The 12989-nt window shown below is 44.8% G+C and overlaps 1 protein-coding gene across 2 annotated transcripts in view; it reads left to right on the forward strand.

Moving 5' to 3' along the window:
• The window catches only part of MYL10 (myosin light chain 10), a 106462-nt gene that overhangs the window by 59966 nt on the left and 33507 nt on the right, over nucleotides 1-12989 (forward strand). Inside the window, exon 1 of one of the 2 annotated variants that reach the window (XM_039333975.1) lies at nucleotides 1212-1281. The exons of the other annotated variant lie outside the window; for it this stretch is intronic. Within the exon in view, the coding sequence (XP_039189909.1) occupies nucleotides 1279-1281 (3 nt within the window). The 5' untranslated portion in view covers nucleotides 1212-1278. Of the gene's footprint in view, nucleotides 1-1211; nucleotides 1282-12989 lie in introns of those variants that run through there. 2 annotated transcript variants of the gene reach the window in all.

The raw sequence follows: 12989 nt of genomic DNA on the forward strand, positions 1-12989 counted from the left end.
GTGGTGCCCAGGAGTTCTGTAATTGTGAACAAAGCAGGACAAAATTAATCATAGCAATTTGGAATGAGAAACTGAAAAGGACTATATTTGACCCATGGGCCTCAGTTTTTCCACATAATTTGTAAATATAATAAAGGCAGATTCAAATAAATAAAAATAAATATTTTTTATTTATTTTAAATTAAATAAATAAAAATAGTGAGGGAGGATGGGATTGGAAATCCATCAACTCTTGGGCGAGCATGCTGTTTGATTATAACTTGGTCAGATGGAATCTTTGTATGAAACCCATCAGAAAGCATAATAAAGGTGTGACAGAAAGCAATAGAATACACTGACATTAAAACATTAGATTTTCTTTTCTAAAATAATTGAACAAGCGGATCTTAGATTTGTTCAAAAGACTATTATGGAATGAATCTAGTGTTCTCCTGGGACGATTAGACCAGTGTTTCTCAACCTTGACAATTTAATACGGGAGACTTTACTTCCAGAATGCCCCAACTTATGTGAACATTGTAAAATATTGATACTTGATTGTAGCTAGTTAAAATTATTCAGACCTTTGACTTGCTGAATGCCAGTTTGGTGTAGTGCAGGGGTAGGCAATCTTGGCTCTTTTATTACCAGGCTAGAAAACAGGAGATCATTTGGCATGAAGCCAGCTGAGTGACTTTGGGCCAGTGAATCTCTCTCAACCCTAGGAAGCAGGCAATGGCAACCACTGCCAAGAACATTGCCCAAAAAAATCCTGCAGGGACCTGCAGGTAGTCCATAGCAGTCATGACTGACTTGACACAGAATTTAATTTTTGCCTCATTAATTTAATGGCAGTAAAATATGATTAATTCTAGATCCAATCTACCTGCCAGAATGTATAGATTCATAGTTTAAAATAATCCCATTTCACTTAGTGTCCTCTGTTATTTTATCTTAGTGTCCTGTGATAATCCTTCTGTTCTGGGAAATCCGGGTGGTTAAAAAATACCAAAAGGATTGGTGCACCTGGAAAAGATTTTCAGCCTCACTCTCTCCCTGTGGTCTCAGCTTTCCTGTTCTACTTACATGCTGAGTTAATTTGAGGAAAACAAAACTCCCAACAAGCAGGATATGTGTGGAATGGCACTGAGATCCAATTGCAATCCTCTCTAATCTTGCATCTATTGTCTAAACTTGGAGTGGGCATATTTTTACTCCAGAATAATGCTATATATAAAAACACGATAGACATTTGGTCAGTTGGTGGTTAGGTTGCCAGATAAAGAGAAGACATTCATTATGGTAAGATCCTTGTTTCCTTCCCCTTCCCTTCTGCATTATCTTTTTTCCCCACAAAAACCTTTCTTTCTTTCTTTCTTTCTTTCTTTCTTTCTTTCTTTCTTTCTTTCTTTCTTCCTTCCTTCCTTCCTTCCTTCCTTCCTTCCTTCCTTCCTTCCTTCCTTCCTTCCTTCCGCTATTGAATCATATAGTGGTACTTCAGACTACCTTCTTGACTTTTCAGCTTCCTGGTTGAGTTAGAAATTATCAGGACTTCAACTTACATAGGCAAGATTTTACTTGGTTCCTTACTGTGAAGTAAATCTCTCAGTTTTCACTGTAGTAACCGAAGTATGTATAGATACTGGAATGATAGACAAGTTTTGGGCATTGCTTTTGAATTAAAGAGGGTAAAGAATTTGTTTTATTAATATTAAATGGATTGCAATAATCCTAAATATGAGAGCTGCTTTATTAATATTGAGTGCATTGCAATCATTCTAAATATGCTAGCTGTAATGTAAAGATAGTATTTGGTAATGCTTATTTTAATTAAAATAAAAATGCACACCTATCTCAGTGCAGGAATGTGCTTTTGAGTAGCATGCCACATTGGTAGGAACCAGACGAAGAGTGGGAAGGACGTGCTTCAGAGTTCCTTCGTGGTTGGTGAGGAGGGAATATCCGTCGTTCATACTTTGTGTTTCTCATTGTTTGGTCCAATCATAGACCCGACTGCTTGACCTCTACCCAGAATTCAGATGGCTGTAATATAGTGCATTATAATATTAGTCTAATCTGCCTCTCAGTACCTGACTCTTTTGGTTCAAAGAAAATGAGCCAGATCTAATGGAAAAAAAGTAAACTTGAAAGAAGATTTTACAGAAGGTCATGAAGATGCCTCTCCCCCAATGGCTGTGACAACTAGGATCAATAGTGCCCTACTGAACACAACTCCAAATGGATCAGAATCATTGACACAAAATCTGCAGTCTGTCACCTTTAATTGGTTGGGTATGGCCAAACTGGTTGCCTTGGGATGGCAAGAATCCAAGGCTAATCCAAGATAGTTTTCTGATTTGAGCTTGGAGAAACAAAGTCTCCCTGCCCTTACAGTTCCCCCAAATCACCTAACCTCTGATGCAGAAAATCTCACAGACCTGTATATGACAGTAAAAAATTTCATACTTAAAAGCAGTGTTCTTTTCATGATATAGAAATCTGTTGCCTTCCATTTTATTCTGCATAACAGAAGGTCTTCTCCTGCAACTACAGTTCCCAATTACAAACACTGTGTTAAAAAGCATGTTCTTGGTTCTGATTAGCTACAAGCAAACATTATTTATACTTGCACCTGATAAACCACTGCTTTGCTTCTGCATTTGAATGATAAAAGTATGAACCTTCCAAGTCTGGGAGATTGGCATCAGCAGCTGCTTCTTATCACATCGATGTCAGATGGGTGGAAATCAAAAGAAACCATATCTGTTAACTATTGGCATCAAGACTGTACAATCTTGCTCCCTCTTGTGCTATCTTTGCTATTAATAGATATTCTACCTTTCTCCCAACAAGCTCAAAAAAACACTCCTATGATAACGGTTAAAGAAAGAATGCAACTGGTAAGAAGTTTCCCAGGAAGTCTTTTGATTGTTTGAATCTGGAATTCTGCGTTATTTGCCAGGCAGGGCAACCACTATACCTCACTAACCTATTGCTTTAAACCAGAAGTCTCCAAACTCTACATCTTATTAACCCCCTTCATGAAGTATAGCATAAAATAATTTAGGGTCTCATACTTCATGAAATACTTCATGAAATATTATAGGGTCTCCTGCCTGAGCAAGGGTTGGACTAGAAGACTTCCAAGGTCCCTTCCTACTCAGATTTTGTTATAGATTGTTTATTTATTATATGCAAATAAGTTAATAAATACAACTTTAATTAATAGTCTATGAATAATAATAATCAACCTCTTGGATGATCCCATCATCCCTGCTTTAAGCATTCATATTATTGCTTATAAACTGGTATTTTTTCATGTTTTATTTTTTTAGATGTTTCCCATTTTAAATTAAATTGCCTTCTGAACCACTTTTATTGTTTTAATTAATATAGGGACATCTATATATAGAGATAGTCCTTGCTTAACAACTACTTGTTTAGTTACCATGTCAAGTTATGATGGACTCCAAAAAAAGCTACTTATGACATGGATTGAAAGTTGTGACGGCTGCTGGCACCCCACATCCCACATTCACATGTTTGAATTTTGGGTACTTTGCAACTGGCTTGCATTTGGTTAGAATTCAGTACTGCAGGCTGACTCTGTCCACTGCCAGGAGTTCGATCCTGACCAGCTCAAGGTTGACTTGGCTTTCCATCCTTCTGAGATCGGTAAAATGAGGACCCAGATTGTTGGGGGTGATATGCCGGCTCTGTAAACCATTCAGAGAGGGCTGTAAAGCACTATGGAGCAGTATATAAGTCTAAGTGCTATTGTTATTGCTATTTACAGCTATGTGCAGCATCCTGCAGTCACATGGCCATAATTTATGCCTTTTTTGCTGGAAACCAATGCTTACTTCTGGTTTTGGGCAAAAAACATCCGTTATGGACAGTAGTGTTCACTTAACAATAATCATGTTTACTTAATGGCCACAATGCCTGCTTAATGACTGCCATAAAATATTGGAAATTCAGGTTGGTCATGTGATGCCCCATTTAATGACTGGCATGACTTATGACCGTAATTCCAGGCTCTGTTACAAGTCTAGAGAGAGTGCAGAGAAGAGTAACAAAGATGATTAGGGGACTGGAGGCTAAAACATATGAAGAACGGTTGTAGGAATTGATTATGTCTAGTTCAAGGATGTCAAACCGCCGGCCCATGGGCCAGACGCGTCACGAGGACACTGCGCCCATCCCATTGCCGGCAATGGGGAAAAAGTTCCGATACATCACACGGTATCATGTGACATAGCAAGTTTGACATGTCTGGTCTAGTTTAATGAAGAGAAGGACGAGGGGGGACATGAGAGCAGTGTTCCAATATCTCAGGGGTTGCCACAAAGAAGAGAAGTCAAGCTATTCTCCAAAGCGCCTGAAGGCAGGACAAGAAGCAACAGATGGAAACTAATCAAGGAGAGAAGCAACCTAGAACTAAGGAGAAACTTCCTGACAGTTAGAACAATTAATCAGTAGAACAACCTGCCTCCAGAAGCTGTGAATGCTCCACCACTGGAAGTTTTCAAGAAGAGACTGGATAGCCATTTGTCTGAAATGGTATAGGGTTTCCTGCCTGAGCAGGGGGTTGGACTAGATGACCTCCAAGGCCCCTTCCAACTTAGTATTAGTATTAGTATGGAACTAATTATAGATTGAGAGGACAAGTCAAAAAATCAGAGCGACAAATAAAAAAGAGGCGAGGCTTCAAATGCACAGTTGAATTCCTATCTTGACTTCTTGACACCCTCCCCCCACCATATCCCCAGCCAACAGAAAAGTGGCATAGCAAAATTTTTTAGACTTCTCAGTGGTTTAGTGAGTCTCACAAGCGTCACCTCCAAGTTGGTGGCATATAAATAACAATATGCTGTCTTCCATATGAAAAATGCTAGCTTGTAAAACTGAGTTTTGGCTGCATTTGTGGCCTACTGGCCAAGCTCTGGGTCCTGTTTTCACTGGTGGTGGAGAAGGTTGCAGAGATACACTTTCTCTATTCCACTGTGAAAACCCAGAATGGATCAAGATCATGATGGACAATGGAGGTCCATATCTCGGAGCCAATCTGGTAAGGACTATACCAAATGGACGATTATGTCTTGGAATGTCAGAGAAGTCAAATAACAGAATAACAGATTCGGAAGGGACCTTGGAGATCTTCTAATCCAAACCCCCTGCTAAGGCAGGAAACCCTACACCATTTCCGACAAATGGGTGTCTCATCTTTTCTTAAAAACCTCCAGTGCTGGAGCACCCACAGCCTCTGGAGGCAAGTCAATAATAAAGGGAACGAATTCATTACAAAAGTGAAAGATAATATGGATAAGTATGGTGCATGAAGATGATGATTGTGTTTCTTTTTCTTTTTAAAATCTTATGACTCTCATTCCTTTGCCTTATTTATCACTCCATTCCTGTACTCTACAGAACATTCTAAAAAGAAATAGCGATGTATGTAGGTAAGTATGTTTGGATTATGACTGCCTAGATTAATGATGATGAACATCATTTGAAATACCTCTGAGGAGCATTAGTGGGAATTTAAAATAGTGGAAGGGAAGAGGAGGAGGGAGCAACCAGACCTAACCTCAAATAATGATAGCAATATCCTTAATGAAAGCAACTGAGATTGTCTACACATAAGAAACTGTGCAATTATGCTAAATGAACTCTGCAGAATAGCTGTGACCCCATCCCTTACCTTTTTATGATGTCTTTAAAAATGTATTAAACTTATGGAGGTTCAATAACAATAACATCATAATGGTTTACTGGAGACAAAGCGCTACTGTCATAAATAACACAGTCATAATTTCAATGGATGGTCACTCACAGAAAAGAGCATGGGAAAATCATTGCAGACCATGTAGATACAGGTAGTCTTTGACTTGCAATCATTCATTTAGCAATTCAAAGTTATAATGGCAATGAAAATAGTGACTTACAACTGGTCTTTTCACTTAAGAGCCATGGTGGCAGAGTGGTTAGAATGCAGTATTGCAGGCTAACTCTGCCCACAGTCGAGTTTGATCCTGACAGGCTCGAAGTTGACTCAGCCTTCCATTCTTCCAAGGTCAGTAAAATGAGGACCCAGATTATTGGGGGCAATATGCTGACATTATAAATCACTCAGTACTGTAAAGCACTATGAAGTAGTATATAAGTTTAAGTGCTATTGCTACGACTGTTGCAGCATCCCCATAGTTAGCTGATCAAAATTCAGGCACTTGGCAAATTGCATGTATTTACAACAGTTGCAACATCTCAGGGCACATGATCACCATTTGGGATCTTCCCAGATGACTTCTAACAAGCAAAGTTAATGGGGAAAACCCAATTTCTTAACAACCATGTGAATCTCTTAATAGCTGCAGTGATTTGCTTAAAACTGTGGCAAAAAAGTTGTAAAATTGGGCATGGATCACTTAATCTCCATGTGGTTGTAGGTTGAGGACTACCTATATTGGTATATCAGCCTGTTATGTCCTGGGCTGGCAGGCACAGGCTGCAGTGATTGGCCCGGGCAGATCATGTGGATGCCCGGGACAAGAAAGGCTGCTCCCAGCCTTGCGTGCACATGCATGGTGGGAATGTGCAATGATTGGCCAGCAAGGTATTGTGCAAGGGGACTATAAAAGGGGGCCGCACCATTTTTAAAATCTGTTTTGTTGGTGTTTGCAATAAAAGAGAACTGTTGGAACTTGTTGCTTCGTCTCGATGCCTCTTTTCCTGAAACAGAGTATTGGCGACGAAGGTGGGATGCCTGCAAGGCAAACATATTAAGAAGCCAAGCTGACTCACCACAGGGGGGCTTGCAGCTCGGAGAAGTGTGGCGCCTGGAGATCGACTCAGCCTGCCAGCACAGAGATGCTGGAGGTGAGCTCAGAAAAGGGGGCCCCTTCTCAATCCTTGCAGCAGGAGGCGTGGACTAAGTTCCTGGGCTGAAACGATGGCAAAGATAGGCCAGCTTTCAGAATTTGAAACAGCTCACCCAGAATGCTGGCGCTTGTACGTGGGCCGGGTGGAGAACTACCTTTGGGTGAATCAAATTCACGAAGATGACCTCAAAGCTGCCACGCTGCTGTGTGTGGGGGGGCAAGAGACCTTTGAGATTGCAGAGAATCTAGTCGCCCCAGCACCACTGTAATCAATCACCTACACAGACTTGAAGAGCATTTTGAACCCAAGCTCTCAGTGATTGCCTGGCGACACACGTTCGAGCAGAGGGACCAGAGGCTTGGTGACTCTGCAGCAGAGTTTGTTGCAGCCTTACGGCAAGCAGTAGGCCTTGCGAATGCAAAGACTTGGAGGAGAGACTGAGAGATCGGCTGGTCTGTGGCCTGCAAAGCTGGGAGTTGCAGCAGAAGCTCTTCGCGAAGGAAGGCCTCACATTCCAAGATGCCCTGAGGGAAGTTTCAGCCGAAGAAGCAGCAGGCGGAGCTGTGAAGGCCTTGCGGCTCACCAAGCCCCCTCAAATTCCAGCCACTGTCCATCAAGAGGTTGCTCACGAAGAATCCGAACAGGATCCAGAATTGGAAATGGACTGGCTGCATCAGACTCCAGGGAGAAGGCCTCACAGAGGGAAGGCCCAGCCAGCATCATCCCCTCGGTGCCTCGGGTATGGAGGCCGACATCGCCGCGCAGACTGCCATTTTTGCTCCACCATCTGCAGGACCTGTGGGAGGCAAGGCCACATTGCCTCCGTCTTTTGGGTCGCCAGAAGAATGTTACCCAGAAGAATTGCCTCAGAAAGGTACCAGGGTCCCCAGCAAGAATAGGGTGGGCTTCTGCGTGTCACATAGGAGCGTTTTTAGAACAGGGGTCCACAGACCACTTAGGAAGAAGCTTCACATTCACGTGAAGTTGCAAGGGGTCCCCTTGTCAATGGAGCTGGACACTGGGTCCACTCTATCGATCATCTCCCTAGACACCTTTAGCAAGGTCTGCAGCAGAAGTAGCCTATGGGTTAAACTCAGGCCATCAAACCTCATCCTCACACATTTCCAAAATTCCAGAGTCAACGTGAGGGGGGAGACCACACTCAAGGTGCAGCATAAGAATTTTGAGGGGCTACTGGATGTAGTTGTGGTTGGGGAGACCATACGAGTCTCATTGGATTTGACTGGTTTGAGGCCCTAGGAATTCAGGTGACTGGAACACACAGCGTGCAAACAATGGCCTGGCTGGGGTCTGCAAGGAGATTGCAGATGTGTTTAGTCTAGAACTTGGCTCTTACAAAGGCCCTCCTATTTCTCTGAGGCTAGACCCAGCCATAGCCCACATTAGAATCAAGCCACATAGGGTGCCCTTTGCCTTAAAGCATTGGTTCTCAACCTTTTTAATGCCGCGACCCCAACCGATTGTAGGTCGAGGACTACCCAACCGGTCGTAAGTCAAGGACTTTCCCTGCCCAGGAGCGCCGCGCATGCATGGTGCCGCCTCCTGCACCGGCCAAGGTGTAGCTGACAAGTGGCAGAGATGGCGCAGGCCGACCACCAGCTGGGCCACCAGCTGGCCCAGCCCAAGGGAGGTAAGGCACCCGCCAGGTCCCACACGCACCAGCAACCCTCCCTGCGCCCACTGGCCTCCCACCTCCCACCCCTGGCCCTCTTTTACTTACATTTTTAGTAGTTGCTCAGCAGGGAGGGGTGGAAACTTCCAGACAGCTCGCCTTCGCTGCAGACAACTTGCAGCACTGTTTGCAGAATGGGACTTTTGGCGAGCTCAGCAGGGCAAAGACAGCCTGGACAATTCCTATTGGCTTTTGAAAGCCAATAGAATTAGACTCTATTCAAGAGAGTCTATTCTATTGGCTTTCAAAAGCCAATAGAATAAAAGGGAGTAGGATAGCTAAGGAAAAGGGGAAAAAATGGTGGACTGCATTGTTTGGCGACCCCCATGAAATGGTCATTCGATCCCAAATGGGGTCCCAACCCACAAGTTGAGAACCACTGCCTTAAAGGGTAAAATAGATGCAGAACTGGATAAACTGATTCAGCAGGGTATCTTAGAGCCTTTGGACAGTAGTCCATGGGAAACGCCCATAGTTACGCCACTGAAGGCCAATGGTGAACTCCAAATCTGTGTGGACTACAAGTGCACACCTAACAAAGCGCTGCAGCAGCATTTGTATCCAGTACCAGCGGTCAGTCACATTTTAGCCTCCCTCAAAGGGGGGCAGATCTTTGCTAGCTTGACCTGGCTCAGGCCTATCAACAATTGCCAGTTGTTGAGGAAACGGCCGAGGTCCAAACTATAGTGACTCACAGGGGGGCATTCAAGGTAAAAAGATTGTAATTTGGAATAAACATGGCCCCTGGCATCTTCCAGAGTGTAATGGAGCAAATGCTCCAAAATATCCCTGGTGTTTGCCCGTAATTTGGTGATGTCCTCATTGCTGGGGACTCAGCTGACAATTTAGCTGAAAGGCTGAGAGCTGTTTTGCTACGTTTCTGCCAAGCGGGGCTGAAGCTTAAGCAAGACAAATGCAAGATCGGGGTTACCTCCACGGAGTTTCTAGGATTCCACATTGATGCTCAAGGCATCCACCCTGCTGAATCCAAGCTGCAAGCAATTCAGCAGGCCCCAAGTCCCAAATCCAAGGGCAAACTTCAGGCCTTTCTGGGACTGCTAAGTTTTTATCACTCATTCCTTCCTCACAAGGCTGCAGTGGCTGAGCCGTTACACTGGCTCTTGAACAAACAGGCCCCTTGGCAGTGGACACAAGCACATGAAAAGAGCTTCAAAGAGGTCAAGGCCTTGCTCTCTTCAAATGCGGTCCTCGCGCACTTCAATGAGAACTTGCCAGTGGGCATCGCCTGTGATGCGTCCCCTTATGGGATTGGGGCTGTGTTAAGTCACTTGAAGGCTGATGGAATGCAAGTCCCAATAGCATACTACTCTAGAACCCTATCATCAGCTGAACGCAATTATGCACAGATAAGGAAGCCTTAGCCATAGTGGCTGGCATAAAGAAGTTCCATGACTTCATATATGGCCACCACTTCACGGTCTTTACAGACCATAAGCCACTGCTGGGGTTGTTCACAATGAACAAACAAACCCCACACATAATATCCCCACGAATGCTAGGTGGTCTATCTTCCTGTCTGCATATGACCATACACTGGCTCACAAGCCAGGCAAAGAAATGGGTCATGCAGATGGTCTCAGCAGGTTGCCATTACAGCAGATAGAGGCAGATCCAGCACCTGCCAACCGCATCCTATCTATTCAGGACTTGCCTGAATCTCCCCTCAGTGGCTGCAGAAACAGCTACCGATCACACGCTAACACGCGTGCTGACCTGGGCGTTGTCTGGATGGCCTGACACATGTCCAGGCTCAGAATTTCAGAGCTTCTGGCAGAGGAAGCACAAGATTTACACCTTCAAGGGGTGTGTCCTATAGGGTAGCCGGGTAGTAATCCCACCCTCATTGAAGACTAGAGTCCTGCAGTCTCTGCATGAGGGACATGCGGGAATAGTCCGGATGAAGGTGTTAGCACGCAGCCATCTTTGGTGGCCTGGGCTCGACAAAGATGTCAAGGCCCAGGTCCACGGGTGCACTGTTTGTCAACAGTCAAGGCCGGAGATGCCCCAGGCCCCAGTTCATAGGTGGGAGGAGACTCATACCCCATGGTTGAGGGTCCATATCGACTACGCTGGGCCCTTTCAGGGGCAATTCTTCTTAATTCTTGTGGACAGCCATTCGAAGTGGCTAGAGGTCATGCCTGTCTCCTCTGCTACCACTGCTAGGACCATCCAGGTGCTGAGAGGGATCTTCGCTGCACATGGACTTCCAGATGTCCTTGTCTCCGACAACGGGCCCCAATTCACGTCAATTGAGTTCAAGGTGTTGCTCCAGGCCAACATGATCCGGCATGCCACATCTGCACCGTTCCATCCAGCTTCCAATGGCCAGGCTGAATGAATGGTGCACACAGCCAAAGATGCCTTAAAGAGGATCACTCATGGGACCTGGCATCACAGGTTAGTGGACTTTCTTCTTTGCCACCGCACCACACCTTGCACAGCTACTGGAAAGAGCCCAGCTGAACTCCGCTGGGGTCGCCGCCTCATCACAAAACTGGACAGATTGCACCCAGACCAGGTGGCTTCACAGGTGTCACAGCCGCAGGTACTTAGGAGACTACAAGTGGGCGATCCGGTCTGGGCAAGGAACTATGGACCAGGACATCTCTGGATCACAGCAGTGGTATGCAAGTTCTCTGGGCCACTGTTATACGAAGTAGCCTTGGACGATGGTCGTGTGATCCGACGTCACATTGACCAACTGCACGGGAGGTTTCCCAGCAACTCTTCTGCTTCTGGCTCTGCTCTCGGGGGGGGGGGGGAGGAGGACCACAATTATGATTGTGGACCACGGTCTCTCCAACATCCCCAGGCTTCAGCTATTGCTCCAAACAGGGAGTTCGCAGAAAGGGGGTTTACCATGGAGGCAGCTCCAGCCTCTGGCACTCAGGCCACTCCAGCTGCTGGTCTAGACTTGAGGGACAGTGCTCCCAAGTGGAGTCCATTGTAGACTTGGGGAATTCCATCCCCCCAAGGAATCCTGGCTTGGATTTAGCAGATCCAGCCAGTCAGCAGCTGGGTGAGTCCCCTGGGTCTTTGGGGCAACAAAGTCCTGGTCTGCCTAGCCTGGCAGGTGAGCTGGCAGGCCAGGCACACACACCGGCCATGAGAAGATCAGGGCGGGCCAGAGGTCCACCCAAATACTTACAAGACTATGTACGGTCCTTGTCAGTTCATGGGCAGGCCTAGTAGTCTGGGTTAAGTAATGGCGGTAGCAAGACTGTAGTGTTGTGTATATATAGATGCAATGTAAGCAATGTAATGGAGTGTTGGAGTATTTAAAATAATAAGTGTGCCTTATTATTTTAGCCAAGGGGGGAGGGGTGTTATGTCCTGGGACGGCAGGCACAGGCTGCAGCAATTGGCCCGGGCAGACCATGTGGATGCCCGGGCCCGGGACGAGAAAGGCTGCTCCCAGACTTGTATGCACACGCACGGCAGGAAAAGATCCTTTGCAATGATTGGCCAGCAAGGTATTGTGCAGGGGGGCTATAAAAGGGGGCCGCACCATTTTTAAAATCTGTTCTGTTGGTGTTTGTAATAAAGGAGAACTGTTGGAACTCGTTGCTTCATCTCGATGTCTCTTTTCCTGAAACAGAATACAGCCTGAATGGTACAATACAGACCTAGTCTGTACAAGAATATCTTTCTTTTCTTCTGGAAAAGTTCTGGAAGAAACTAGGATGTATACGTGTGCTTCTTCTTTGCAATCTTAGAGTGAATTAAGGGTTCTCTAATGGAATTTGAGCATTCCCACACCACACAGCTATTGCTTTTTGGATCATACTCTTTGAAAACTCTTTTCACTTTTATGCCAGGGCAAATATTAACTGAATATGGAGCTAAAGTCAACAGTAAGATGTTAAGACATCATCTCAAGATGTCATGAGATGTCAAACTCTCTGAGAAACACAGTACAGTGATACCTTGGTACTCAGGATTAATTGATTCCAGGAGGCACAATGAGTACCAAAAATGATGAGTACCAAATATACTCAAAGAAAAACAAAGTCCAGTTGCCTTTTGAAAAAGCATCTTTGGAACAACCATGACCTGTATGACTGAGAATGTCCATAGACAACGAGTTCCAAACAAATTTTTCTCATAAGGAATAATGTAGTAAGTCACACAACAGCCAACACCAACAAGTTCCAGCTTGTGCGTTGAGTATGAAACCAGCAATGAGTACTGGGACAAAATTTTCATCTCCAAATGCGTTGAGTACCAAATTTGATGAGTTTCAAAGCAGTTGAGTACCAAGCTACCACTGTATTATCAATATTATGTATGCCAGGTTCCTAACACCCCCTTCTAGAGAAGAAGGGTATCAAACTGTTGCCCCACAATCAAAAGTTGCAGCATGGCACAGCAAATTTATGGAGGTAAGTTGATTTACTACTGGCTACTAAATGTG

This window comes from Crotalus tigris, unplaced genomic scaffold (genome assembly GCF_016545835.1).
Source record: "Crotalus tigris isolate CLP2741 ecotype Arizona unplaced genomic scaffold, ASM1654583v1 scf7180000024514.4999324561:1519799, whole genome shotgun sequence".
In the NCBI taxonomy this organism is placed as follows: Eukaryota; Metazoa; Chordata; class Lepidosauria; order Squamata; family Viperidae; genus Crotalus; species Crotalus tigris.